Consider the following 25,619-nt stretch of genomic DNA (forward strand, 5'->3'; position numbering starts at 1 on the left):
AAGGAAACCTCGCCTTTGGCAAGAGGAAGGGAACAGGGAGGGCTGTGAGCATGATCTGCTCAACATTTCCTAAGGCCAGTCCATGCACTGTCTCCTTTTTTTTTTAGGAGTAAGCCATCACACACATTCTATACCATTATTTTTAGTAACATTTGAGGATATTGTAGATATACTTTATTATTATAAGATTTTGTAGTTTAAAGATCTTTATTAATGCAATAAATTAACTTTGTACACATTTTTATAAAAGAGCCTAACAAGTGATTTCAGAACGTTGCAGGCCTCATGAGAGCTTGGTCTCCAAAGACCTGTTTGAAAAAAGCAACATGTTCTTCACAGTGTTCTCCTATAAAAGAAAATGTAGATCTTAATTACCAACTGGTGTGGCACAAAAGGATAAGAATATAGCTTATAGGTCCTATGCTGAGTTTTAAATTATTTTTCTTTAATAAAAACTTGTTTTCCTAGTCTTGGGGGTTGTCCTTTCTGTTCATGATCTCTAGCAAATCACCATATGCTTAGTAAGAAGCCAAAAAGCTAACTGCACTGCACCAGTCCACGCTGTCAACGAGGCCGCCAAATGCCATCGTGCACTGTACACTAAACTAGAAAAGGCTGGCACACCCCGGATGGAGACCGTCAAGGGTGACTAGAGTGCTGCTCCTTCCCCGTCCTAAAGGAAATGTCTTGGCCTTTATGACTGATTATCCTGTGTTTCTTGCTAAAACTTTAATAGGCCCTAAGCTGTGTAAAAGCCTTAGCCACGCTTTGCTCTTATTCCTAACTCCTTCAGAAGGGATGCTCCAAGATTACTGTGTCCAGACTGTCCAATCGGGCCCTGAACATCTCGATCCAAACCCCGCCACTGTGAGGTCCAGGTTAACACAGATCCCCCAGGTGCTGAAACAGCGGCGGCCAGGCCGAGGCTGGCGGGCAGCAGCACCGCCGGTGGTGATGAGACCGCTAGCCTAGGAGCCCTCACGCGGGCTGCTCTCCCAACACTGGGGTCTTGCTACCTTGCGAGTCTGTGGTTACCCAGGTCTCCCGAGGTGACGACCCTCACCTGGTGTGAAATTAGGGTTCCCTCGCAAACGCTGGTTCCGCTGCTCAAAAAATCGAAATATAGTATAGAAAAGCATGTTGTCTTCAGTCTGCTTCGCAGCATCCAAAAATTTCCGTGCAGAAATGTTGTCGTGGCCACCAATGCCCCGAATAAACCTCAAGGCAGCCAACACCTGGTGTTTGGACAGAAGAACTTCCACTATCTCATCGTTTGCTGTTGACAGTCGCTAGAAGGAAGGGGGTGAGAAGTGTGGGTCAGGGCGCGCGCCAGACAGGGACGTGCGTGCTGGCTGTCTGAAGCTACGAGGTCAGCCTCACCTTCAGCATGTCCAGTGACAGCTGATGGGCAGGAGGATAGAAACTTTCTAGGGACAGCAGCAGACAAGCCTGGAAGAGCAAGTTTCAGAGTAGCTTCAGCCACAAAGTTAACACCAAGTTTTAAATCACAACAAAAGTAAGACTCTTGTGATACACACCAAAGGTTTGGAGTCGCTGAGCACGTGGTACTGCAGGAACTGATGGAGCATGTAAAAGAGGTTGTGCTGGACAAGCGTCTTGATGACAAGTTCATGTAAGTAGTGCTGGAACCAAAAGGAGGAAGGACATTTCCAAATCACTCAACTACAGCATGAGGCCGGCTGGGGGCTGCACCCCCACACAGGCCAATGGTTCCTTGTAGAAAAAGTGGTCCCAACTAAAAACAAAATGTTAAGAAAGTAACTCAAAATTCTGCGTGAGCCGGGCGTGGTGGTGCACACCTATAACACCCATGTTGAAGGCTGAGGCAAGAGGCTCACGGGTTCAAAGCCAGCAACTTCGACCATTTCCAAATAAAAACTTAAAAGGTCTGGGAGTGTGGCTCAGGTAGAACCGTGGCTCAGTCCCCAGCACACACAAAGCATGAGGCATGAGACCCTTGGAGGATATAAGAGTCACCTGCTGGGATCAGGCGCAGGCCCGTCACCTCAGCCACTTGGGAGGCTGAGGCGGGGGATCACAAGTTTGAGGTCAGTCTGGGTAACACAGGAGACTCTCAGAATGAAAAGGACTGGGGATACAGGTGCATGACAGAACATGTGCAAGGCCCAGAGAGCCATCCTCTTAAGACCGACAGTGCTCTTCTTTAACTCCTCTTAGGGTAACATGCAATTTAAAGGTACCTGTACTACAATCTGATACTGGTTAAGAGAGCGAATATATTCCATCAGCACAGCGATCACAAACTTATGTGGCATTTCCTGCAGAGAAAAGAGTGGTTTTGTAAATACCAGTTACAGACGAAGCTGCATTTATACTCCTCCTTTATCCCCACTCGTGTTCTGTCTGGCTGGGACTGTACCAGCCTCTCGGCTCTGTACACAAAAGCGATTCCACCTGCGCTCCTAATTAGCCAAACCTCGCGTGATCCTCTCTCCCGACACAGCTCCAGGTGGTCTAATCACAATGAGCTCACTGGCCCCGCCTGCAGAACTCGCAGAAGCGCGGTGGCACCTTGTTTTCCGCAAACGCTGATAGCACGTGGGTGTACACGTCGGACTGGTCCACCACGGCTTGCGTCCGCACAGGCCTCTTGAGGGGCGGGTTGCTCCGGCTCTGCCCGGCTTCCACGGCCTAGAGTGAGAAATCACAGTTGGATCTTAACCGGCTTCTGGAGATGTGATGCCAGACAGACAATTCCTGGACATGACCCTAAGAGAGGATGGAAGACGGTTTACCACCTAGATAAAACTCCCAAGCTGGCTAGGAAGGGGCCTGCAAATCAGACAGGGCTTGCAGTGGGGAAGCAAGCAAGCCTGAGGCAGACTTCTCAGATGCACCAGGCTTCTTAGCCTCTGCAAAGCTGGGTCTCGTTTTGTTTTGCAGTACTGGGGATTGAACGCAGGTGCATTCTACCTCCGAGCTTCACCCGTAGCCCTATTTTTTATTCTTTATTTTGAAACAGGTTTCACTAAGTTACAGAAAGCCTCGCTAAGTTGCTGAGGCTGGCCTTGAACCTGCAATCCTCCTGTTTCAGCCTCCCAAGTACTGGGATTACAAGCATGAGCCACCATGCCTGGCTAACCTCTGAAAAGGTTAACTTCCCTAATTTTCTTAAGCCTGGGCTATGGCATTTGTTGTCTAATAAAAACAAAATGGCTAGTTGTAGCCTTGTTTTATGAAGCTCTGATCAACACTAAATGAATAGCTCTTAGCTGGGCATGGCCTCAGCTACCTAGTGGGGCCCTTTGCAACTTAGAGAGAAAAAAAGTCTAGCTTTCAGTGAGTCTCTGTTGGGGTTTTTTTTCTTTTTTATTTGTTTGTTTGTTTATTTCTGTGCGGTATTGGGGATGGAACTCAGGGCATCGTGCATGTTAGGCAAGCATTCTGCCACGGAGCTGTCCCCCAGCCCAGTACATCAGGGTGTGTGTGTGTGTGTGTGTGTGTGTGTGTGTAGCACTGGGGACTGAACCCAGGGGCATTCTACCTCTGAGCTGTACCCTTAGCATTTTCAGTTTTTTTTAATTGGAAGTGTAGTCTCCCTAGGTTGCCCAAAGCCTCACTACTTTGCTGAGACTGGACACAAACCTACTACCCTCAGCCTTCCAAGCACCGGCACTATAGGCGTGCGCCGCATGTCTGGCTAAACCTTATGTCTAGAGTTACTACATCCTAAAAGGAAAGGAAGAAGGCGTGGCAAAGAATGAAAATTAAACTGCTAATTTGTTAAGTCCAGGCTCTAGCATTATAGAAAATAATGAAAATCAAAATGGATTTTTCTTGTCCATAAAACAGAAGTGGACCAAGGGCCTATTTACGTGCAAGTTCTAATGTAGGTTAAAAACAAACAGCGAAGGCGTTAAGGGAGATGCAGCCTCCAGCTGACAGGATGCAGGGACTTAGTGTCTGCTGCCGCCGGCCCTGCCCCCACTGAACCTCAGCGACGGTGCTACCCGGATCTTGCTGTCGTTACAGAAATAGCCAGAGGTGGTACAGGCCCTCTCACTCACCAGTGTGTAACTCTGCTCGGCGTCCAGGTACTTTTTATACTCATGGTTGAGTTTATCAAAAACAGTGGCTATCACAGGCAGCGTGGCTCTGTCTGACTCACTCAACACTGGAAAGAATACAATGTGCACACAGATCAAACCACCTGTGTAATCTTTGGAATTTTAGCATGTTGCTGATAAGATATTCCCCAAGTGGTTTACCATGCAAACATTCCTTTAAAGGGCATTCAAAGAGACGTGCTGTACACACCTGTCACCTGAAAATCATGAACCCCTTTCTAGTGACTTGAAAAAAATAGCTCTAGCAGGTATGAGTAGGAGGTTCAAAGGGCGGTGGGGAGATGCTCTTGATCTTGAGACGGGGCCTCACTATGTGGCCCGGGCTGGTCTCAAACTCATGGTCTCCAGCAGTCCTCTAGCCTTACCATCCCGAGCTATCAGGGACTATTAGGTGCACACCGCCATGCTTGGCACAGGAGTTTGTTTTGTGTTGCGGTACTGGGGATGGAACCCAGGGGCATTCGACCAGCAAGCTACACCCCCAGCCCTATTTTTTATTCTTTTTTTTTTTTTTTTTGGTGGTACTGGGGTTCCTGGAAGCCCTTCTTCCTCCGGGCTACACTCCCAGACCTATTTTATATTTTTGAAACAGGGTCTCTTACGCCAGCACGGCTGGCTTTGAACCTGCGCGATCCTCCTGTCTCCTCCTCCCAAGCGCGGGGATTACAAGCGTGCGCCACCACGCCCGGCCTTTATTCTTTATTTTGAAACAGGGTCTCACTTAGTTGCAAAGGGCCTCACTAGGTAGCTGAGGATGTTCGCGAACCGCAATCCTCCTGTCTCCGCCTCTCAAATGCTGGGATCATGAGCGTGCCACCATGCCCGGCTAGTAGAAGATTCTTAAAGTACTAAATTCACAATTCATGACTTAGATTCTGAAAGATTTTTTTTGGTGGTGCTGGGGGTGGAACCCAGAGGCTTTCTACCTCCGGGCTATATTCCCAGACCCATTTTATATTTTATTTGGAAACAGGGTCTCACTAAGTTGCTGAGAGCCTCACTAAGTAGCTGAGGCTGGCTCTGAACCCACATGATCCTCCTGTCTCAGCCTCCCAAGCGCGGGGATTACAAGCGTGTGCCACCACGCCCGGCTCTGAAAGATTTTAAAGTTAGGGATAGGGCACCACTCTTCATGTCTGCCTGCATTTAAGCCTGCTTTCACCTGGAAATACCTACTTTTCTACTAAAGTCTCTGCAAGCCTTGTTTGTATTTCTCAGCCTTTTGAGGGGTAAATAATCCACCCTTCAAGTAAAGAATTAGGCTCTGAGTTACAGACAGGGCATGACAATTGGCTCACCTCAACAAAAGGTGGTGGGCGGCACAGGCCAATTACTGGGACCGGACTATGGGGGAAGAATTCTGCAACTTACTCTGTGAACAGACAGACAGGATGACCATCTTGCACTCCTTCCTCTGGAGGAGAAAGTCCATTAATCTTCCTTTGTCTGGCAAGAGATTTACTATGGGCTGAAGTTTCACCTGAAGGTTCCACAGATAACCTGGATTTTAAGAAGCAGCAAATTTATGAATATGGTGCAAAGCCGAATGAAAGCCTAACAAGTGGTTCCCCTAAACACTTGTGGGGAGAAGGCAACTGCAGGTGCAGCTGAGGGCAGGACACTTGGGAACATGCCCGACCACAGGAGGACCGACACACTTTCTACATGGCTGATTCCTATGACACACAGCTCAATGTCACAAGCACATCAGTGGTGCACCTCCCAGATAAGGAGGGCGAGAGGCTCTTAGTTACAAATGGCACCATCTGCCCATGGAGCCTAGCCGCCTTTCACTGCTACATGTAGAAGGAGGCTCACTTAGAGCACTGCCATCAGCCCTCTACGTTCACTTCTCCTGCGTTGGCTCATTGGTCCTACAGGTAACTACAGGCCGCCAGGAGGATTCCATAATGTCCAGTCAACAAGGGGTGCACTGAACACGCGCACAGCAGGCTGGTGCAGCCGCTGAGGTTCTGCAGAACAAAGCGCCACATCAAAAATGACGGCAGCGAACGATCTCGGCTCCCCCTCGGCGGGCCGGAACTAGCACCGACCTACGCGCACAGGAGACCCAGGTTCATTAACGCGCACTGGATGCCAGGGCATTAAGGCTCATCCTTGAGAAACCCAGAGCACAAGACGGAAACACAGACGACTCGAGACTTTAGGAAGTTCTCTGACAGCAAGACCCAAGGGGATGCCCAGGACAAACAAGGTGTGGAAGGGATGGGCTTCCTAGGCACACTCAGGACATCAGACACACACGCATGTGGGATGCTGGCCCACACCATGGAGTCTGGCCTTTCGGAATGTGCTTACGGCGGGGATGGCCTGCTGCCCTGCTTATAAAAATTAATATATCTCATGATGAAATGAATGCACAGTAGAAAGCAGAGTCAAGGTAAAAAAGTATCCCGATCCCAAGGTCAAAAGGAAAGGTCATCACAGAGATTCATGTGGAAAATGTCACTGGCTATGACTGGTCTAAAGGCGGCAAGGGGTGATGAGCGCCCCTCACACCTACCTTGGCTTGCACTGATGATGATGTCAGGCTGAAAGACAATCCAGGAGGAAGAATCTACATGTTATAGGAAATCCCAAATCAGGAAGAGAGAAAGGGCAAGCCCAGTTTCAATCAGCACTGGCCCATCCCCTCTGCTGCGGCTGCGCCTAAGGAGCCCCAGGTCAGGAAAGCTCCTGGGGGGGGGGGGGGCAGCGCCTGTGCACAGCTCCACAGCTGGGGCGGGGGAGCCGCTGGCCCTGTGCACAGCATCCTTGTAAAGGATACAGAGTTTGCATGGAACAGGAGACTGGCTGGTCACAGCAGCAGGACCTGTGAATGGGGAAAACAAGTGAGACAAACAGATCAGAGATGCTGCCAGGGCTGAACCAGCTCTTCAGATGGGAGGCTGCTGCTTTTTATTTATTTATTATTTTTGCTAAGGGTCTCGCTAAATTGCAGAGACTGGCCTCAACCTGTGATCCTTCTGTCTCAGCCTCCCAAGTACTGGGATTACAAGCATGTGCCACAGCGCCCGGTCAGAAAATATTCATTTGCCCGTAGTTAAGTAATTAAGAAGTGGGCTGCCGTCTCCCTGGGGGAAGGGAAAGGCGCCAGCAAATGCCTCCTCCTCCTTGAGGAAGGACGCGCAGGTCGGGGCTTCATTCACAGTGTCTTTTTAAATGCCCAAGGGTGACGTGTCCTCCTTTACACACGCACATTAAAGAACCGAGAACCTGGCCTGGACGATTCAAAATCAAACACCCAGATTCACTGAGAATGGTTCAAATGAAGATGGTGGTGGTTTAATTATCTAAACCAGTTTGCATATCCACTGCAGAGCAGATACAGCCAAGGAAAGCTTACTGGGCAGCAGAGCCCCAAACCTCACATGCCAGGGACCTGGAAGGACCAGTTACACGGCTCTCGTGTCTCCAGCAACCCTACAAGATAAACGAGATTCTCAGTCTGAGCTGGGCATGGTGGCGCATGTCTGTACTTGGGAGACTGAGACAGGAGGATCAGGCCCTCTGCAACTTAGTGAAACTCTTTCAAAATTTAAAAATAGGGGTAGGAGTATGGCTTAGAGGTAGAAGGCCCCTGGATTTAATCCCCAGCAACACACACACACACACACACACACACACACACACACACACACACACAATTTACCAACTACTCAGATACAATCAGAAAATCAAAATCAGATGGTCAGAAAATATGGTTTTGAGCAGACCATGCCCTGCATGGGCCCCGCTGGAAAGCTCGCGTGCAAGCACTCACTGGCCCTGGGTGAAGGGCTGACCCAAACCAAGAGTTCTCCAACCACCCACCACACGCTGACCTGCGGCCTCAGGAGAAGCCCCCTTTAGTTCTAAAATCCCCACAGGCGATTCTAATGTGTAGGCAAACTGAGAACCACTGGTTTAACAGGCCAAAACCAGAAGGAAGAAAGGATAGCTGACTCTTCTCCAAATCGCTGGTTACATCTTTTAAAATGTGGGGGGCACACCCCCGATGGCGGCAGAGGAGCAAGGGGCTCACAACCCCGCCAGAAATATGAGAGGCGCCAACCGCAAAGCGGCCTACACGCTGCCAGCCCGAGGCTCTGCGCTCCCGGATCCCCGCTGGCCCTCGCTGGGCCGTCACCCTGCCCACACCTGGCACTTATTTTTATTAGGAGCCACTAATGGCCTCTTAACAGAGCTGGAGGTATAGCTTGGAGAAAGAATGCCTCTGGGTTCAATCCCTAGTGTGTGTGTGTGTGTGTGTGTGTGTGTGTGTGTGTGTGTGTGTGTGTGTGTGTGTGTGTCTCACACACACACACACACACACACACACAAATAGCAGGAGTTGTCATGTGTGTCTGTCTGTCTCTCTCTCTCTCTGCTAGGGACTGAACGCAAGGGCATTCTACTCTGAGCTAGACCTCTTTGAAACAGGGTCTTGCTAAATTACTTCGCTCTGGCCTCAAACTTGAGACCCTCCTATATCGGCCTCCTGAGTACCTGGATTACAGGCATGTGCCACCATGCCTGGCTGCATTAAAAAAGAACAAACGGGCTGCGTGTCCAGCTCAGTGGCTTCTGAACACCCGCCTGGCCCGCACCAGATCCTGCAGTTCCATCGCAGGAACAAGCAGGAGAGCAATTAAAACAAAAGCCCTCCTGAAAATCACACTGATCTGGGAATCCCTGTACACAGGGATCTCCATGGATACTCCGCATGCACGTGTGTGTGTGTGTGTGTGTGTGTGTGTGTGTGTGTGTTCGTTCTGGAGACATGATTTCCTTCACTTGTCTAGGCTGGCCTCAAACTCACAATCCTCCTGCCTCAGCCTCCTGACTGACTGCAAACACAAGCACACGCCACCACTTCCCGCCCTCGTCTCGTCTGAACACGATTCCCAGGGATGGCGGCGGGAACACGGCTACGTGGGGAAACGGCAGCACGTCCTCTCCACCCAACTCCCCGTTACCTGCCATGGGGATCTGATAGGGCTGTATCGACCGCGCTGGAAGCACCGGGTGATGGAAGGTCACTGAGCCGTCAAACTCCCCCCGCAGCTTGATGTCAAATATTACCGACGTCTGGTGGAGACAGAAAACACCACACCCCATCTCAGCACTCCAGGTCAGCTCTGAAGCGCGTCTGCATTGCATCCCTGTAGCCTTGTTCTTGTTCGAGAAGGAATTTGCCAAACAACACAATCATCTTTTCCATTTTTATTTTACTTTTTTTTTTTTTCCAGTACTGGGAACTGCACTCAGGGGCCTTCTACCTCAGCCCTATTTTATTCTTCATTTTGAAGCAGGGTCTAACCTAAGCTTTAGAGGCCCTCACTAAGTAGCTGAGGCCGGCCACAATCGGCAATCCTCCTGTCTCCCCCCGCCCCCGTGTTGGGATCACACGCGTGCACCACCACGTGCACCACCGCATGCAGCTCACGTTGGCACTTTCACATGCTTCCTTTTAAGAACTCAAAGTGCTTTTCTTTTTCTTTTTTGGAAGTACTGGGGTGAACCCAAAGCCTCATATATGCTAGAGAAGCACTCTCCCAATTGGCTACATCCCAGCCCTTTTCTGTTTTTAAGACAAGGTTTGACTAAGTTGCCCAGGATGGCCTCCAACTTGAGGGCCTCCGCCCTCAGCCCCTAAATAGCTGTGATTCCACTTGTGCACTACCATGATCAGTTCAAAACTTAAGCAACTCTTTTCCATTTTACTTGAAACATCTTCTTTAGTCAAAGATACAGTGCAGCCGGTCACACAGAGTGCTGTGGACCTGCCTATAATCCCAGTACTTGGGAAGCTAAAACAGGAGGATTGCAGGCCCAAGACTAGTCTCAGCAACGTAATGAGACTCTCAACAACCTAGCAAGACCCTGTTTCAAAAATGAAAAGGGCTAGGGGTATGGTTCTCACACAGAAACACACACACACACACACACACACACACACACACACACACACACACAGCTCATGTAGCAGGAAGGCATGGGAGGGAAGTGGCTTGTTTACCATCAGACACCTAGCCTAGAAAAAGCAGAACCTGCTTCAGATTGCTGGCCCCGCGCCTCATACCGCGACCGTCTGGCAGCAGCCTTAGGCCCACGCAGGAGTACAGAGGCCATGGACTCTCGCAACACCGTGGTCGGCAGTGGACTCCCAGCCCAGCTGGCTCAACCAAATAATTGCTCCAAAGGTCAAATCTCTTGTATTATTTTCTGAAAAAGTTTTGAATTATTCTTCAACAATTTCCAGGTACTCACTTTCTTCTAAGCCACTTAAAAGACCCCCTTCCACCTGGAAGACCAAACCTTTGAGCATGAAGGGCACCTCTTAGGCATCGTTCAGAAAGTTTTGCCGATTTCACAATGCTTTTTGAGCAATCTCAATTTGTACAAAACAGTTGTGCTTTCCACACGTAACTCTTACCTCTGTATCCTGATGATGAACAACTACCAGGTTGTCCACTACATTTAGGGCAAATTTTCCCGTCCTGTTTAACTTTAATATGTGCATCTTTTTACAGGCACCCTCTCTGTAGGACAAAAAAATAGTCAAAATTTCAGGTCAAAAAGCTTGACTTCCTATTTTAAAATTAAAGAGGAGAGAGCACAATGAAATGTACCGTGGCAGATGATACAGGACCACCTCTGCGCCCGTGCTGTTGGAGGTCCGAGAATGGTGTCTTAGGAAGAGAACGTAAAGCTGCCCGTATCTAATCAGGACAGAGACACAAATCACACTTGGCCACTTAAAACCCTTCCCTCTAAATGCTGAATGATAAGGTCACAGCTAAGAAGATCATGAGAATTCACTTCTGCAGCCAACAGCGATGTGTACAAAGAAACTGCAGATAGTGGCTCAGAGTGGTGGCGCACACCTGTAATCCCAGTACTTGGGAAGCTGAGGCAGGAAGATTGCAGGTTCGAGGACAGCCTCAGCAACTGATTGAGGCTCTCAGCAATCTAGTGAAGACCCCACTTCCAAGTCAGTCTGGGTGTATAGCTCAGAGGAAGAATTCCTAGTACCACACACACAAAAAAAAGTTTGCTTTGCATCCATTTACATTTTTGCCTCTGAAATTTTCATTCTAAAACTTAAAAAGCTTTCCTAGGATCAGTAAGCAAGTAAAATCAAAAAAGAATACCCCCAGTTTCTGTATCCATGAAACCTGGGTGCTAGTCGTGCTGAGCACACACGCCTAACACTTATGTCACCAGAAGCGACTAGCAGAAGGACTCGCACAAAGTCAGACATACATGGTCGCCATTGCAATGTCTCTTTCGGAAAGGCTGGGCTTGGTTGACTTCGGTGTAGCTGGTAATTCAATCTCAAATTTGGGCAGCTTCGACATAGTGCCAGCCTGTTAGGCAGGGGAGTTTTAGGAAAAGTTTATTAAACTCCTTCAAGGTTTTAGCTTTCCCTGTATTAAGTAAAAAGATAAACACACTGTCTTTCCATCCTGCCCAAAGTCCACTACTTCTGCACTCTCAGCCCCCAGGCTCCACAGGATTAGCCAATCTTGGAGTGGATGGGACAGTGTCCGGCGCCCTCTAGTGGTCAGAGCCGTGAGTTAATGTTCCAGGTGCTTGTCCCTTTAAAATGACCCCAGGTAGGAGGGGAGAAAGGAATTCTTAAAGGGACACTTGAACATACCCTGAAGTGAAAGGGCTGCAGCACGTTCTCCAGGACGGTGGTGGACAGCAGGATCACGGCGCTCTCGGGGCAGTACATGTACCAATTCACGTTAATGTTGTGGCTCTTCAGGAGTTTCAGGCTCCGCTTCTCGGGTAGAACCTGAGGCAAAGTTCAAGGCACAGAATTTTCATTTTATCTTATTTTATTTCATTTTTTGCGGGTCTGAGGATGGAACCCAGAGGCATTCGACCTCCGAGCTATACCCCCTGCCCTATATTTTGTTCTTTAATTTGAAACAGGGTCTAAGTGGCGGAGGGCCTCACGAAGTAGCTGAGTCTGCGAACCGCGATCCGCCTGTCTCAGCCTCCCGAATGCTGGGATGACAAGCATGTGCCACAACGCCCAGATTCAGAATCTTCATTTTAAAGCAGCAAAATGTCAAAAGATGTCAGTAAGTCAAAAAAATAAGAAAGCTGGGCATGGTGGGGCGCACTTGTAATCCCAGCATTTGGGAGGCTGAGACAGGAGGATCACAGGTTCAAGGCCAGCCTCAGCTACTTAGTGAGGTCCTCGGCAACTCAGAGACCCTGTTTCAAAATAAAGAATAAAAAATAGGGCAGGAGGTGTAGCTCAAAGGTAGAATGTCCTTGAGTTCCATCCCCAAACCAGCAAAAAAATTAAAATAAAAAATAAATGAAGAAGCATAAAAAGCCCAGAGTTAAACAAAAAATTGTTTCCTATACTTATTACAGCTACTGTTTATGATGCTACGTCCTTGTGCTTTCCGTGTGTGTGTGTGTGTGTGTGTGTGTGTGTGTGTGTGTGTGTGTGTACTGGAGACTGAACACTGGGGCAGTCTACCTGTGAGCAATTTTTATTTTGAAACAAGGTCTCACCAAGTTGTTAAAGCTGGCTTCAAACCTGCAATCCTCCCGTCTCGGCCTCCCAAGTATTATTGCAGGCGTGCACCACCATGCCGGCCAGTGCTTTCCACACTTAACTCACTCTTCACACAACCCTGACAGATGGGCGCCTTCGGCCCTACGTAACAGGTGAGCAAACGGAGCCAGAGCCGGAGCCGGGCGTGGTGGTGCACGCGTGTAATCCCCGCGCTTGGGAGGCTGGGACAGGAGGATCGCACAGGTTCGAAGCCAGCCTCAACTACTTAGTGAGGCTCTCAGTAACTTAGTGAGACCCTGTTTCCAAATAAAATATAAAAATAGGTCTGGGAGTATAGCCTGGAGGTAGAAAGCCCCTGGGTTCCACCCCCAGTACCACCCAAAAAAAAAAAAAGTACCGGTGAGATGCGGAAACACTAGAGCCCCGTGCACTGCGGCAGGATTCTAACATGGTTTAAATGCACAGCAGCCAAGAGGAACAAGCACCCGAATGTCCACTAAAGGTACGTGGGTTAGCAGATGAGGTACATTCACACAACACAGTATCGTTCAGTCTCAGAAGGAAATCCTGGCACACGCTCCAATTCGGAGCAGCCCCGAGGACAATATGCTCTGTGAACACGGTGGCACACAACTGCAAATCCCAGGATGTGGGAGGCTGTAACAGGAGGGTCACAAGTTTAAGACCAGCTTCAGCAAATAAGTGAGACCCTCAGTAACTCAGTGAGACCCTGTTTCAAAATAAAAAATAAAAAGGGATGTAGCTCAGAAGTAGAATGCCCCTGGGTTCAATCCCCAGCACTGCAAAAAAAAAAAAGTTAAAATTTTCAAAATACCTCGAACCTGTGATTCTCCTGTGTCCTATTCCCCCCACATACTAGGAGTACAGGCCAGCACCACGCCCAGCTACAGTCTTTCTACTGCTCAGATTAGCAAATGTCCACAGACAGAACACCCAGTTCTAGCAAGGGCGTGGCAAATAAGAGTCCTGTGCTATTACTGAAAGTGCAAACTTCTGGAAGAAATTTAGCAGTATCTGTATCTACAGATCTAGAACTGCCTCGACCAAGAATATAGTCTGTCTGAGCATGTTCACCGAAATAAACTGTAGCGTATCTGCAAAGCAGAACACCGTCCAGTCGGAATAAAAGACAGAGGCGTTAGGCATGCGGCTCCAGTGGTAGATGCTTGCTTAGCATGCCCGAGGCCCTAGGTTCAGTAACAAGTCCGACAAAAAACAAAATAAATAGAGATGTACAAGATATACTGCTATTCAAAAAAAAAAAAAAAAAAAAAAAAAGCCAGGCATAGGGGTACGAACCTGCACTCCCAGTACTTGGGATAGAACAGGCTGAAACAGGAAGAGCCAAGATTTGAAGCCAGCCTCAACATTTGGGCGAAAGCCTAAGCAACCCAGCAAGGCCATGTTTCAAAATAGAAAATAAAACGGGGCTGGGGGTGTACTACATCCAAAGGTAGACCGTCTCTGGATACAGCCCCCAGTGCCAAAACACACATACACACCCAAAAATAAAAACACGATGCAAAAGTTTACGTACAATATTCCTTTCTGTATAAAAACAAGGTTTGTATAGGAAAAAAATAAAGGAGTGAACTATTCATAATAGATATTTTTAGGGGTTAATAGGGACTTTAACTTTCCATGTAACATATTTTGATAATGCCTGAACATTTTATTTTTTTAAGGGTGTTCTAGCCGGGCATGGTGGCACACACCTGTAATCCTAGTACTTGGGCAACTGAGACAGGAGGATCACAGGCTCACGAACCACCTGAGCAGTACAGCAACACCTCTGGAGTCCTGTTTCAAAACAACATTTTAAAAAAGGGCTGGGAGGCCGGGTGTGGTGGCGCACGCTTGTAATCCCCGCGCTTGGGAGGCAGAGACAGGAGAATCACGCAGGTTCGAAGCCAGCCTCAGCTACTTAGTGAGGCTCTCAGCAACTTAGTGAGACCCTGTTTCCAAATAAAATAGAAAATGGGTCTGGGAGTATAGCCCGGAGGTAGAAAGCCTCTGGGTTCCACCCCCAGTACCACCAAAAAAGAAAAAAAAGAAAGAAAGAATAAAAAATTGGGCTGGGGGTGTAGCTCAGAGGTAGAATGACCCTGGGTTCAGTCCTCTGTACAACAAAATAATAATGGTGATGATCATAATTTAAAAATAAAGATGTTACTTATAGCTGGGGGGAAGAGAATAAAAAGTCAAGCTAGACGCTAACACTCTAGAATCTCAAAATTTCTTCTGAGTACTGAATTCAAAAGGCTGTGGAACTGCTACTGTAACTTTCTCCAGCAAATACAAATGATACAATTAATACCTGGTAGAACTCAATTCCTTGATCGGTTATAAAGACGATTTCAGTAGAACTAGTCCAGCAGAATCCTAGTATGTTGGCATTCTTGGTCTGAAAAGAATTATAGAAAGATTGCTTTTAGTTAACAAGAAAGGTACTTATAATTCTCTTCAAAATCTCAAATTTAAGCCGGGCATGGTGGTGCACACTTGTAATCCCAGTACTCAGGAGGCTGAGTCAGGAGATGGCAGGCTCATGGCCAGCCTCAGCTACTTAGTGAGGCCCTCTGCAACTCAGTGAGACTCCGTTTCAAAATAAAGAATAAAAAATAGGGCTGGGGGTGTAGTTCGGAGGTAGAACAACCCTGGGTTCCATCCCCAGTACTGGGGAGGAAAAAAATCTGTATCTAGAGAAAGAAAATATAAGGAAAGTGAGAAGGCAAACAAATTGAGAAGCCGGCATGGCGGCACACGCTTGTAATCCCTTGTATTCCCAGAATTGACGAGCTGAGACCAGAGGGTCACAGTTCATGCACAGCCTCAGGTACTTAGTGAGGTACTTTGCAACTTTATTTCAAAATAAAGAATAAAAAATAGGGCTGGGGGTATAGCTCAGAGGCATGAGATGGCCCTGGGTTCCATCCCCAGTACTGCAAAAAAAAAAAAAAAAGGAAAAACTCAGCACAAACCTCCAGGAGGCAGATCCGCCAGCCCAGTGAGGTAGCCCAGGGCTGGGGACCAGTACCACTGGGGATAACAACCCACCCCTCCTCCCAACCCCACTTCACAGATGAAGAGACTGACTTTCACAACTGAGAAAATTGCCCAGGTCCCTGGAGCTGGCCCCTGGCTGAGCCCAGGATTTCCAGACTCCAAGATGGCGCCTCCAGCCTCCTGCTCCCCACGCCGCCCACGGCAAAGGCCGCCAGTGAGAAGGAGCAGCCTGTACCTTGCATTCTTGTGTGTATTCCAGCTGAGAATTATCAGGGATAAAGTTACAAAAATCCTGAAAGAAAAAAAAAAAACACAAGGAAAACTTTAGATTGGGCAGTATACTGACAACCTACCCGGGCATATTACAAGATTAAAAGGACAAATCAATGTAAAAAGTGTTCAGAAAAGAACTGGCATCCAATGACAAGAAAGACACAGAAGCCAGTACGGATAACTAGCGGCCCTAAGAGCTTGCTCAGGTTTATCATTCAACTAAAAGAAACCTAGCATGTTAGACCTGCACTCTACCACTAAGCTGCACCTCCAGCCCCTAATTAATGTGTGTGTGTGTGTGTGTGTGTGTGTGTGTGTGTGTGTGTGTGTGGTGCTGGGGATTGAACTCGGGGGCATTCTACCTCCAAGCTACATCCCAGCCCTATTTTTTTCCTTTTCTTTTTTTTTTTTTATTCTTTATTTTCAAACAGGGTCTCACTAAGTAGCTGAGACTAGCCACGAACCTGTGATCCTCCTGTCTCAGCCTCCCAAGCACTGAGACTACAAGCATGTGCCACCACGCCCGGCCCCTAATGCACTCCTGATGTTCTCTTTTTAAACTACTTGTAAGTCCAGGGTGGCGGTGCACGTTGGCAATTCCAGTACTTGGGAGGACTGAGAGAGGTGGACTGCAGGTTCATGGCCAACCTCTGCAATTTAGTGAAGCCCTCTGCAACTAGCAAGACTATTTAAAAAAAAAAATAAGGCTGGGGTGTAGCTCAGAGGTAGAATGCCCCTGAGTTCAATCCCTAGTACCACAGAAAAAAAGAAAATGAAAAAGTGAATGAGAGAGAGAGAGACAGACAGACAGACAGACAGACAGAGTGAGCTATTTGTAAACATCTGTCTTACCACAGTCTTGGAAGTCCTCTGGACAGCCAATATCTTATTTTCTAAGGAAAACTTAATGCATTTCACTTCTCCTTTGTCGTTCATTCTTTAAGAAAGAATATGTTAAGAGTTAAACTAAACAACCGAATTCTGACAACTATCGTTTACTGAGAAGACAAAAGATAAATACTAGAGAGGCAGCAAATCCTAGTTTAACATTAGAAGTGTTTCTGAAGCTGTCAAGAGGGACCTTTTGTCAAAGAACAAAATCCAACTAGTGACAACTTGCTGGAGAAACTGACAGTACAATGGATGCCAAGCGATGGAAGAGCTGGGTCACAAGGACTTTTCACCCGAGAACTAGACATTAATAAATACATACATAACATTTCATACATAGTAAGCTTTGCCACCGATACGCTCCTCCCAGCCTTCTCATCGCGAAGCTTCCACCCGTGCCTCAAGAACCATTCACTACACAACCTCATGGCGCCCTGGATGGCTCCGCCTCAGGGTGCCCGAGCTGACTGGCCTCAAGCCTGTGACCCCCTAAGCCTCCCACATACTCAGACTACAAGTGTGTGCCGCCATACCCAGCTCGAACCACCTATAACGGGGGAGTTAAACCACGCACGATGGCCCTCACCTGCAACTGCAGTGCTTGGGAAGCTGAGACACAATTGCAGGTTCAAGGCCAGCCTTGGCAACTCAGCAAGGCCCTCAGTAACAGTGAAATCCTGTTCAAAATAAAAAATCACATAGGACTAAGAGTATAGATCAGAGGAAGGATGACCCCTAGGTTCCATCTCCAGTACCACAAAAAAAAAAAGAAGAAATTTAAGAATTAAGGAAAGCCAGGTGTGGTGGCGCACGCTTGTGATCCCAGCATTCAGGAGGCTGAGACCGGAGGATCGCAGTTCGTGGACAGCCTCAGCTACTTAGTGAGGCCCCCTGCAACTCAGTGAGACCCTGTTTCAAAATAAAGAATAAAAAATAGGGCAGGGGGTGTAGCTCAGAGGTCAAATGTCCCTGGGTTCCACCCCCAGACCCGCAAAAAAAAAAAAAAAAAGAAAGAAAGAAAGAAAGAAAGAATGAATGAATGAATGAATGAATGAATTAAGGAAAGCCGGGCATGGTGGTGCACACTTGTAATCCCAGCATTTGGGAGGCTGAGACAGGAGGATCACGGTTTGCCGACAGCCTCAGCTACTTAGTGAGGCCCTTTACAACTCAGTGAGACCCTGTTTCAAAATAAGGAATAAAAAACATAGGGTGAGGGGTGTAGCTCAGAGGTAGAATGCCCCGGGGTTCCAGCCCAGTATCACACACACACAAAAAAAAAAATTAAGGAACTTAATTAGGACAGTTCAATGTAGCAGTACCTTAATCCTAGTACTTGGGAGGATGAAACAGGAGGCTCACAGATTCAAGGCCAGCCTCAGCAACTTAGCAAAACCCTATTTCATAATAAAATAATGCAGCTGGGCATAGTGGCACACACTTATAATCCCAGCATTTTGGAGGCTGAGATAAAAGGATCATGGTTTGCAGACAGCATCAGCTACTTAGTGAGACCTTTTGCAACTCAGTGAGACCCTGTTTCAAAACAAAGAATTAAAAGCCAGGCTTGGTGGCACACACTTGTAATCCCAGAAATTGAGAGGCTGAGACAGGAGGATCATGCAGGTTCAAAGCCAGCCTCAGCTGTTTAGTGAGGCTCTCAGCAACTTAGTGAGAGCCTGTTTCCAAATAAAATATAAAATAGGTCTGGAAGTATAGCCCGGAGGTAGAAAAGCCCCTGGGTACCCCCCAAAAAAAACAGGGTGATGGGTGGAACTCAGAGGTAGACTGCCCCGGGTTCCATCCCCAGTACCGATAAAATAAAATAATACTGAGGGTACAGCTCAGAAGTAGACTGCCCCTGGGCTGTATCCACAGTACCAAAATGTAAGGGGAGGACTCAAGAGATGGAATACTTATAGGTAGAAGGAAACTTGGGAGATATGGTTTATCTATGATCATTATCTTGACTGTGGTGATGGTTTCATGATAAAACCGCAAAACAGAACCATATTATAGGACTGTTATAGTACTTATCAGAGCACATCAGATTTGTCTACTCTCTTGTCTGCCACATTTAATTTTTGGATGTACACATGTCATCATATTACATACATTAAATATGTATAGTTTATCAAGGGTCAGTTATACCTTAATAAAGTTTTTAAAAAATGTAAAAGAGGCCAGGCATGATGACGCACACTTTTAATCTCAGTACTTGGGAGGCTGAGACAGGAGGATCACGGTTCATGAACAGCCTCAGCTACTGAGGCCCTCCACAACTTAGTAGATCCTGTTACAAAATAAAGAATAAAGACTAGGGCTGGGATGTAGCTCGGAGGTAGAATGCCCCTAGGTTCAATCCCCAGTACTGAAAAAGTAAAAGAAAAAACTGGGCATGGTGATACAAACTTCCAGTACTTGGGAGGCTGACACAAGAGGATCGAGGGTTCACGGATAGCCTCAGCTATCAAGGTACCTCTGCCTGTGTGCACTCCCACAATCCAGCTTCAGGGACACAAACATCCAGTGTTTCCAAACACTGTGGAATCATGCCGCACTAAATCTAACAGGTTTTGCGTAACAAGATAAAGCCCAATTCCGCAGGGTAATTCAGAAGGTTGGAGCTGGTCATGGCACCATTTCCCCCTTCCTCACCCAGATCCCCTGACTTCCAGCCACACAGCCCTGGAGGCCCTGACACCAGCCTCTGCCCCTGGTGCTCTCTACCTGGGCCTCCCAGCCATGCCTTCAAACCTTGGTGCCCCTAGCCCACCCAAATCAAGGCCACATCCCTTTTGTGCTCCCACATTCTGAACAGAAATTATAGTGCCTATCAGGGCACACAGTATTCGTCTACATTTTTCTGTGAGTTCTCCAAAGGGGACCAGGCTAATTCAAAGTCGTCACTTGCATGGTGCCTAGCGCGGGGGCTGCCATCAGTGTTTGTTGAACAGATGACCACAAAAAAAAAAAAAAGGTCCACTATTTTCTACTTCAAAAACAGCCTCCCATGAACACAGATCAACAGCATAATCTCCTTTTAAAGTCACCACTGACTTGAGAGCCTGTGTTGTATTCCCTCCTTCTGTAATCACAGGAGTTAAGACAAACTGAGGGCTGTTGTTAATCACAGCAACCTGGGACATGCAGTCACCTTACGTATAGTGGAGGCCATGCTTTTCTTACATTACAAACTTTACTGACTCTCCTCCAGCCATCAAACACTCTAAAAAGACCTGGGCTAAATGAGGAACTGAAGGCCCCACACCTCAACAAACAGGAAATGCGCTAACTAGAGAATTCCAAGTGCCAGGAAGTAGGTGCCCTATTTTTAGAGTATTTTGTGCCCACATAACTGAATACACTTCACAGAGGGGAGCCCTACTACGTGCCAAGACTACACAGCAGGTGTCTGCTTCCCTCTCCTATCCACAGACACACACTTCAGGCCTCTTAGGGAGGCAGAGACAAAATTATCTAACAACTTCCGAATCAGATAAACAGCATTTTGTTTACGCCTGGAAATTACTCTAAAATATGTCAACACGGTTACCTAAATGAGATAGGATTCCTATCATCTGGGCCTTTAACCACCACCCCAGTTGCACCACCGGATCGAACAGCAAAAACCTGAGAAGGAAAAGAAGCAACGTTAATGTTCCGAACTAAACTTCGAAGAAACCTAGACGTATAATACCAACCTCCCGGCGATCACTTCTGCTCCGCCCCACCCTGGGTTCAACTAAAGGAACAGGGCACAGATCAAGGTACAGAGGCTTGTCTGGGCACAGGAATTTTAAGAACCAAAAATCAGAACCCAAAAAGGCGCTTGCAAGACTATGCAAGACCCGAGACCGGTGGGGTCCCTAAGGCTCCAAGTTCGTGCACAAGCACCGCGGATGCATTTCAGTACCATTTTGTCCCCCTTTACAAGACTTGGAGAAAAACCTAAATCTAAACATCTAAATCCTTGACTGCAAGCGTAGCGGTGAAGACAATACGCGTCTGGAAAGGTGGCGGTGCTACAGCTCACGGCAGCGGCCGCGGGGGCTCGGGTCGGTGGCCCCGGCCGGGGTCCACCCCTGCGGCCCGGAGGCAGCCGGCAGCCGGGCGGGGCGGGCTGCAGAGCGGCCTGGGCCTCGGCCTCGGCCCCGGGGCCGGCCACACCCGGGCGCAGCCGACCTGCTTGTTAGCCTCGTCGAAGAAGACGCAGTTGACCGGGTTCGCCTTCTCGAACTGCACCGGCCGCTCGCACAGCTCCAGGTAGTAGTCCTCCTCGCCCATGGCCGGCGCCGCGCCGGCGGCGGGGGCTCCGGGGGCGGCCGCCAGCGTGGGGCCGGGCGAGCGGCGCCGGCGCGGGGTCGCGGGCGGCGGGGTGAGACGGCGCGATCGCGCCCGGCGCCCAGGCCGCTTCCTGGTGCCACGCCCCCGCCGCCCACCACGTGACCGCGGCCCTGGCTCTTAAAGGGGCCAGGCCCGCGGTGGGGCCCGGCGCGGCTCCTCCCCGCCTGAGGGTGGAGACCCGCGACGCCGCTCCTCCAGCTTGGCCGGGGTTTACTGCGAGGTCAGCGGGAGCCCAGGCGGCCGTGATCTGCAGCCCGGAGGCATCTTAGAGTGCTGGGCCTCCGCGGGCTTATGGATGTGTTTGTGTACAGTAAGAGACACAGAGCATAAAGCTTACCATCATATTCACAACGTTATCAAAGATACTTTTTAATCTTACAAATATGAAATTGCTGTATCCATTATACAATTTTCCCCCTTGGCTTTCTGTCTCTGAATTTGGTTACTCCAGGTACCGCGTGTAATTGGAGTGTTACAGTATTTGTCCTTTTATGTTTGACCTTTTTTTCCAGGTCTGGGGCCTATCAGAACAATCCTGACCACATTTAGGGGTCTTTTTTTGATCTGCCCTTAAATAAGCTAATCATCTCATCGACACCCTCTAAGTCACAGAATTTTAGGTGTTCCACAATCCAGTCCAGTTGACAAACCAGATCAACCACCCTGATTTCTATCAGGGTAAATTTATCTTATAAATTTTGATATGGATTATTTATTTATATATTTATATATTTATATATCGTCTTCTTATTCTAATGGAAAAAAGAGACATATATATATATATATATATATATATATATATATATATATATATATATATATACCAAGTTGTTTGTTTGTTTGTTTTCGTACTAAGGATTGAATCCAGGGGCATTCTACCTCCGAGCCATACCCCCAGCCCTTTTAGTTTTTATTTTGAAACGGGGTTTTGCTAAGTTGCTGGAGCTGGCCTTAAAACTGTGATCCTCCTATCTCAGCCTCCTTAGGTACTGAGATTACAGGAGTGCATCACCATATCCTGCCCCAAGCAGAATTTGAATATGGAAACTCAAAGGTTGTGCCTTTTTTATATGGGCACGAAATAAGAATCTACATTGACTAATATTTATGCTGTGTGTATGCACCACACTTTATCCACTTACCTGTTGGTGGACATTTGGGTTACCTCCACCTGTTGCTGTTGCAAATGCTGCTGCTTTGAACATGGGTGTGCAAATACCTCTAATTCCTTTCTTTCTTTTTTTTTTTTTTTTTTTTGGTGGTACTGGAGGTGGAACCCAGAGGCTTTCTACCTCCAGGCTATACTCCCATACCTGTTTTTTATATTTTATTTGGAAAGAGGGTCTCACTAGGTTGCTGAGAGCCTCACTAAGTCGCTGAGGCTGGCTTTGAACCTGTGCAATCCTCCTGTCTCAGCCCCCCAAGCACGGGGATCACAAGCACGCGCCACCACACCCGACTTAACTTAATTTCTTTTGAGAATATGCCAAGAAGTGAAATTACTGGCTCGTGTGGTAGTTCTGTTGTTCAGAAAGCCATTGGTGAGTGACTTTGGGGAAGGGGTGGGAACCAAGTGCTTCATTCAGGAAATAGGAGAGGAGACGGATGGATCTGTGGGGCAGACACTCCACAGGAATAGAAATCAGGGTGGTTGATCTGATTTGTCAACTGGACTGGATTGTGGAACACCTAAAATTCTGTGACTTAGAGGGTGTCCATGAGATGATTAGCTTCTTTAAGGGCAGATCAAAAAAAGACCCCTAAATGTGGTCAGGATTGTTCTGATAGGCCCCAAACCTGAAAAAAAGGAAAAAGCCAGGGGGATAGGCATGCCTGCAATCCCAGTACTTGGGAGGCTGAGATAGGATGATGGCAAGTTCTCAGTCACTTAGTGGGGCTGTCTGCTGCCTAGCAAGAGCCTGTTTCAAAATAAAAAATAAAAATAGGGTTGGGGGCATAGGTCAAAGGTAGAATGCTATTTGGGTTTGATCCCTAGTGCCACAAATAATTAATAAATAAATAAATAAATAAATAAATAAATAAATAAATGCAAAGCTCTGGCCAGGCGTGGTGGTGCACACTTGTAATCCCAGTACTTGGGGGGCAGAGAAAGGATGATCGCAGGTTCAAGAACAGCCTCAGCAAGTAATGAGACTCCTATCAACCTAGTGAGACCTTGTTTTCAAATAATAAATAAAATCAGGCTGGGGTATAATGCTAAAGTTTCCTCTGGTTTCCATCCTCAGTACCACAAAGTATGTAAAGGCATGCATGTTTCTTCCTGAAGACAGTGTGGCTTTCTAAAATGAGACTGTGTGCTCTCACCTGAGCTGTCGGCCTCAGCCCTTTGCTTTTTGGACTGGACTTCCCCATCGTTTCTCCGGAGACTTTCCTGGCCTTCCTTCTCCAAGTCTGAGACTCCAGCTCTTGGCCCACTTGAGCAGCTGTGGGTTCCCGCGGCTCTCTGAGTGCAGGCAGCCATTCGGGACTACACTGCTTCGGAATGGAAGCTGCCTGATAACTCCCCTTCTACCATCTCCGCATCCTATGCTTTGTTACTCTAGCCAACCCTGACTAATGCAGAAATGAATGTAAGACTCCTTCCCTGGGCCTCAGGCTCACCACCCAGGGATTCATCCCACACTTTGAAAAATCATTAGCTCCAGTAGGCTGCCCTCCGTCCACACCCTCCTGTGTGCATAGCCAGAGACTCCCAGGGCCCTTCCTTCAACATGCTGGGACCCTCAGGCCCTCGGCCTGTCTCCTCAGCCCCAATCCACCCAGCCTCTCCTCTCTTCCCTCCCTGTCATCAGTCATCAGCTCCAGTCTATTTTCCTTTATTCCAGTACTGTTTTTGCTGGGTTTTGTTTGTTTGGTACTGGAGATTAAACCCAGGGGGCACTCTAGCTCCAAGCTATGTCCTCAGCCCTTTTAATTTTTTTGTTTTGAAACAGGATCTTGCTGGGTTAAGCTGATCTAGAACCTGCGATCCTTCAGTCTCAGTCTCCCAAGTACTCGATTCCAGGCCTGTGCCACCATGCCCGGCTTGCCATTGTTCTGAGTGTCCCTGCCCTTGTGTTCTTGTCACCGTTGTCTGGCAGAGCCTCACCAACTCTCTCTCCTTGATGCTGCTGGAGGGAGGGCACCTGTTAGACACGCACAGGGGCCTCAGTCCTGCCTGGCTCTGCTTGTCTACTACTGTCCCCATTCTGCGTGTGACATTCCAGGCCTCCTCCATCCTCTCTAGGCTGCCTCCAGGCCCATCACAGCTCACCTCGCCTCTCTTTTTGGAGAACATAAAGCCATCCCATGGAAACAGGTCTTCACACCAATATTGAAGCCCACCATGGCCGTGCTTCGCTCCCCTGACCCTCCCACTGCAAGAGAAAAACCACTTGTCCTGCCTGAGACTAAATCCAGCTCCTCGCTGAATCCTTCTCTCCTCTTCTCAGGGAATTTATGGTATTGGTAATAATTATCCTCTTTCTATCTCTACCTTGCCTCAAATCCTGGATCCTAGCAAGGGTTCTTCAACTCACTTATCTCTTTTTTCTTAATTCATTTCCCATTTAGAAAAAAAAAGTGAAGCTTCATAGAGCTGGGCGTGGTGGCACAGGCTTGTAATCTCCGCGCTTGGGAGGCTGGGACAGGAGGATCGCACAGGTTCAAAGCCAGCCTCGGCTACTTAGTGAGGCTCTCAGCAACTTAGTGAGACCCTGTTTCCAAATAAAACATAAAATAGGTCTGGGAGTTTAGCCCAGAGGTAGAAAAGCCCCTGGGTTCTACCCCCAGTACCACACACACACACACACACACACACACACACACACACACAAAGTGAAGCTTTATTTAATTTCACATAATGTGCTCTTTGAGGCTAAAGCAAATGTGACCGTCATTTGGCTGCAGCTTTTCTATGTGGAGTATATACAGTTGAAAACTTATTTATGAGAGAGTCAAACACAGCTTTGAATTTTTAATATTTTTGTTAGTGAATGGTAGTCTCCCCCTTTTTTTTTTTTTTTTTTGCGGTACTGGGTATTGAACCCAGGGGCCTTCTACCTCCGAGCTACACCCCAGTCCTAGTTTTTATTCTTTATTTTGAAACAGGGTCTCACTAAGTTTCAGAGGGCCTCACTAAGTAGCTAAGGCTGGCCACGAACCTGCAATCCTCCTGTCTCAGCCTCCCAAGTACTGGGATTATAAGTGTGGGCCACCACGCACAGCTTATAGCCTCACATATCACTGTAATTCATAGTGATGGTGACCTCCAGGTGCACAGCACTTGGGCTTCTCCCGGCCCTGGCCTCACTCCCCGTCCCCATACAGGGGACTGAGATGGGTTTAGGTGTTCTCACATATGTACATAATGCCGATGGAAGTGGTTCCTTCATTGATCCTCCCTCTCCCGCCCTCCTTCCCCT

The 25,619-nt window shown here is 47.9% G+C and overlaps 1 protein-coding gene across 2 annotated transcripts; it reads right to left on the reverse strand.

The window, feature by feature from the left end:
* Positions 1-266: 266 nt before the first annotated feature.
* On the reverse strand, positions 267-21,135 carry RMC1 (regulator of MON1-CCZ1; the record flags this gene model as incomplete). Of its 2 annotated transcripts, XM_080714281.1 has the most annotated exons (20): positions 267-346; positions 1,064-1,289; positions 1,381-1,449; positions 1,539-1,643; positions 2,223-2,300; positions 2,554-2,673; positions 4,050-4,156; positions 5,481-5,609; positions 6,634-6,687; positions 6,898-6,942; positions 9,089-9,200; positions 10,549-10,654; positions 10,745-10,834; positions 11,379-11,482; positions 11,776-11,916; positions 14,996-15,082; positions 15,920-15,976; positions 16,810-16,894; positions 20,405-20,481; positions 21,034-21,135. In XM_080714281.1, the coding sequence occupies 20 exons, from the start codon at positions 21,133-21,135 to the stop codon at positions 267-269; spliced, it is 1,974 nt and encodes a 657-aa protein (XP_080570407.1). The 2 variants fall into 2 exon arrangements, with proteins under 2 accessions (XP_080570407.1, XP_080570408.1); XM_080714282.1 differs by lacking the exons at positions 14,996-15,082; positions 15,920-15,976.
* Positions 21,136-25,619: the final 4,484 nt, after the last annotated feature.

The sequence above is a fragment of the Muscardinus avellanarius genome (assembly GCF_963383645.1).
Source record: "Muscardinus avellanarius genome assembly, chromosome: 17".
NCBI classification, from domain to species: Eukaryota; Metazoa; Chordata; class Mammalia; order Rodentia; family Gliridae; genus Muscardinus; species Muscardinus avellanarius.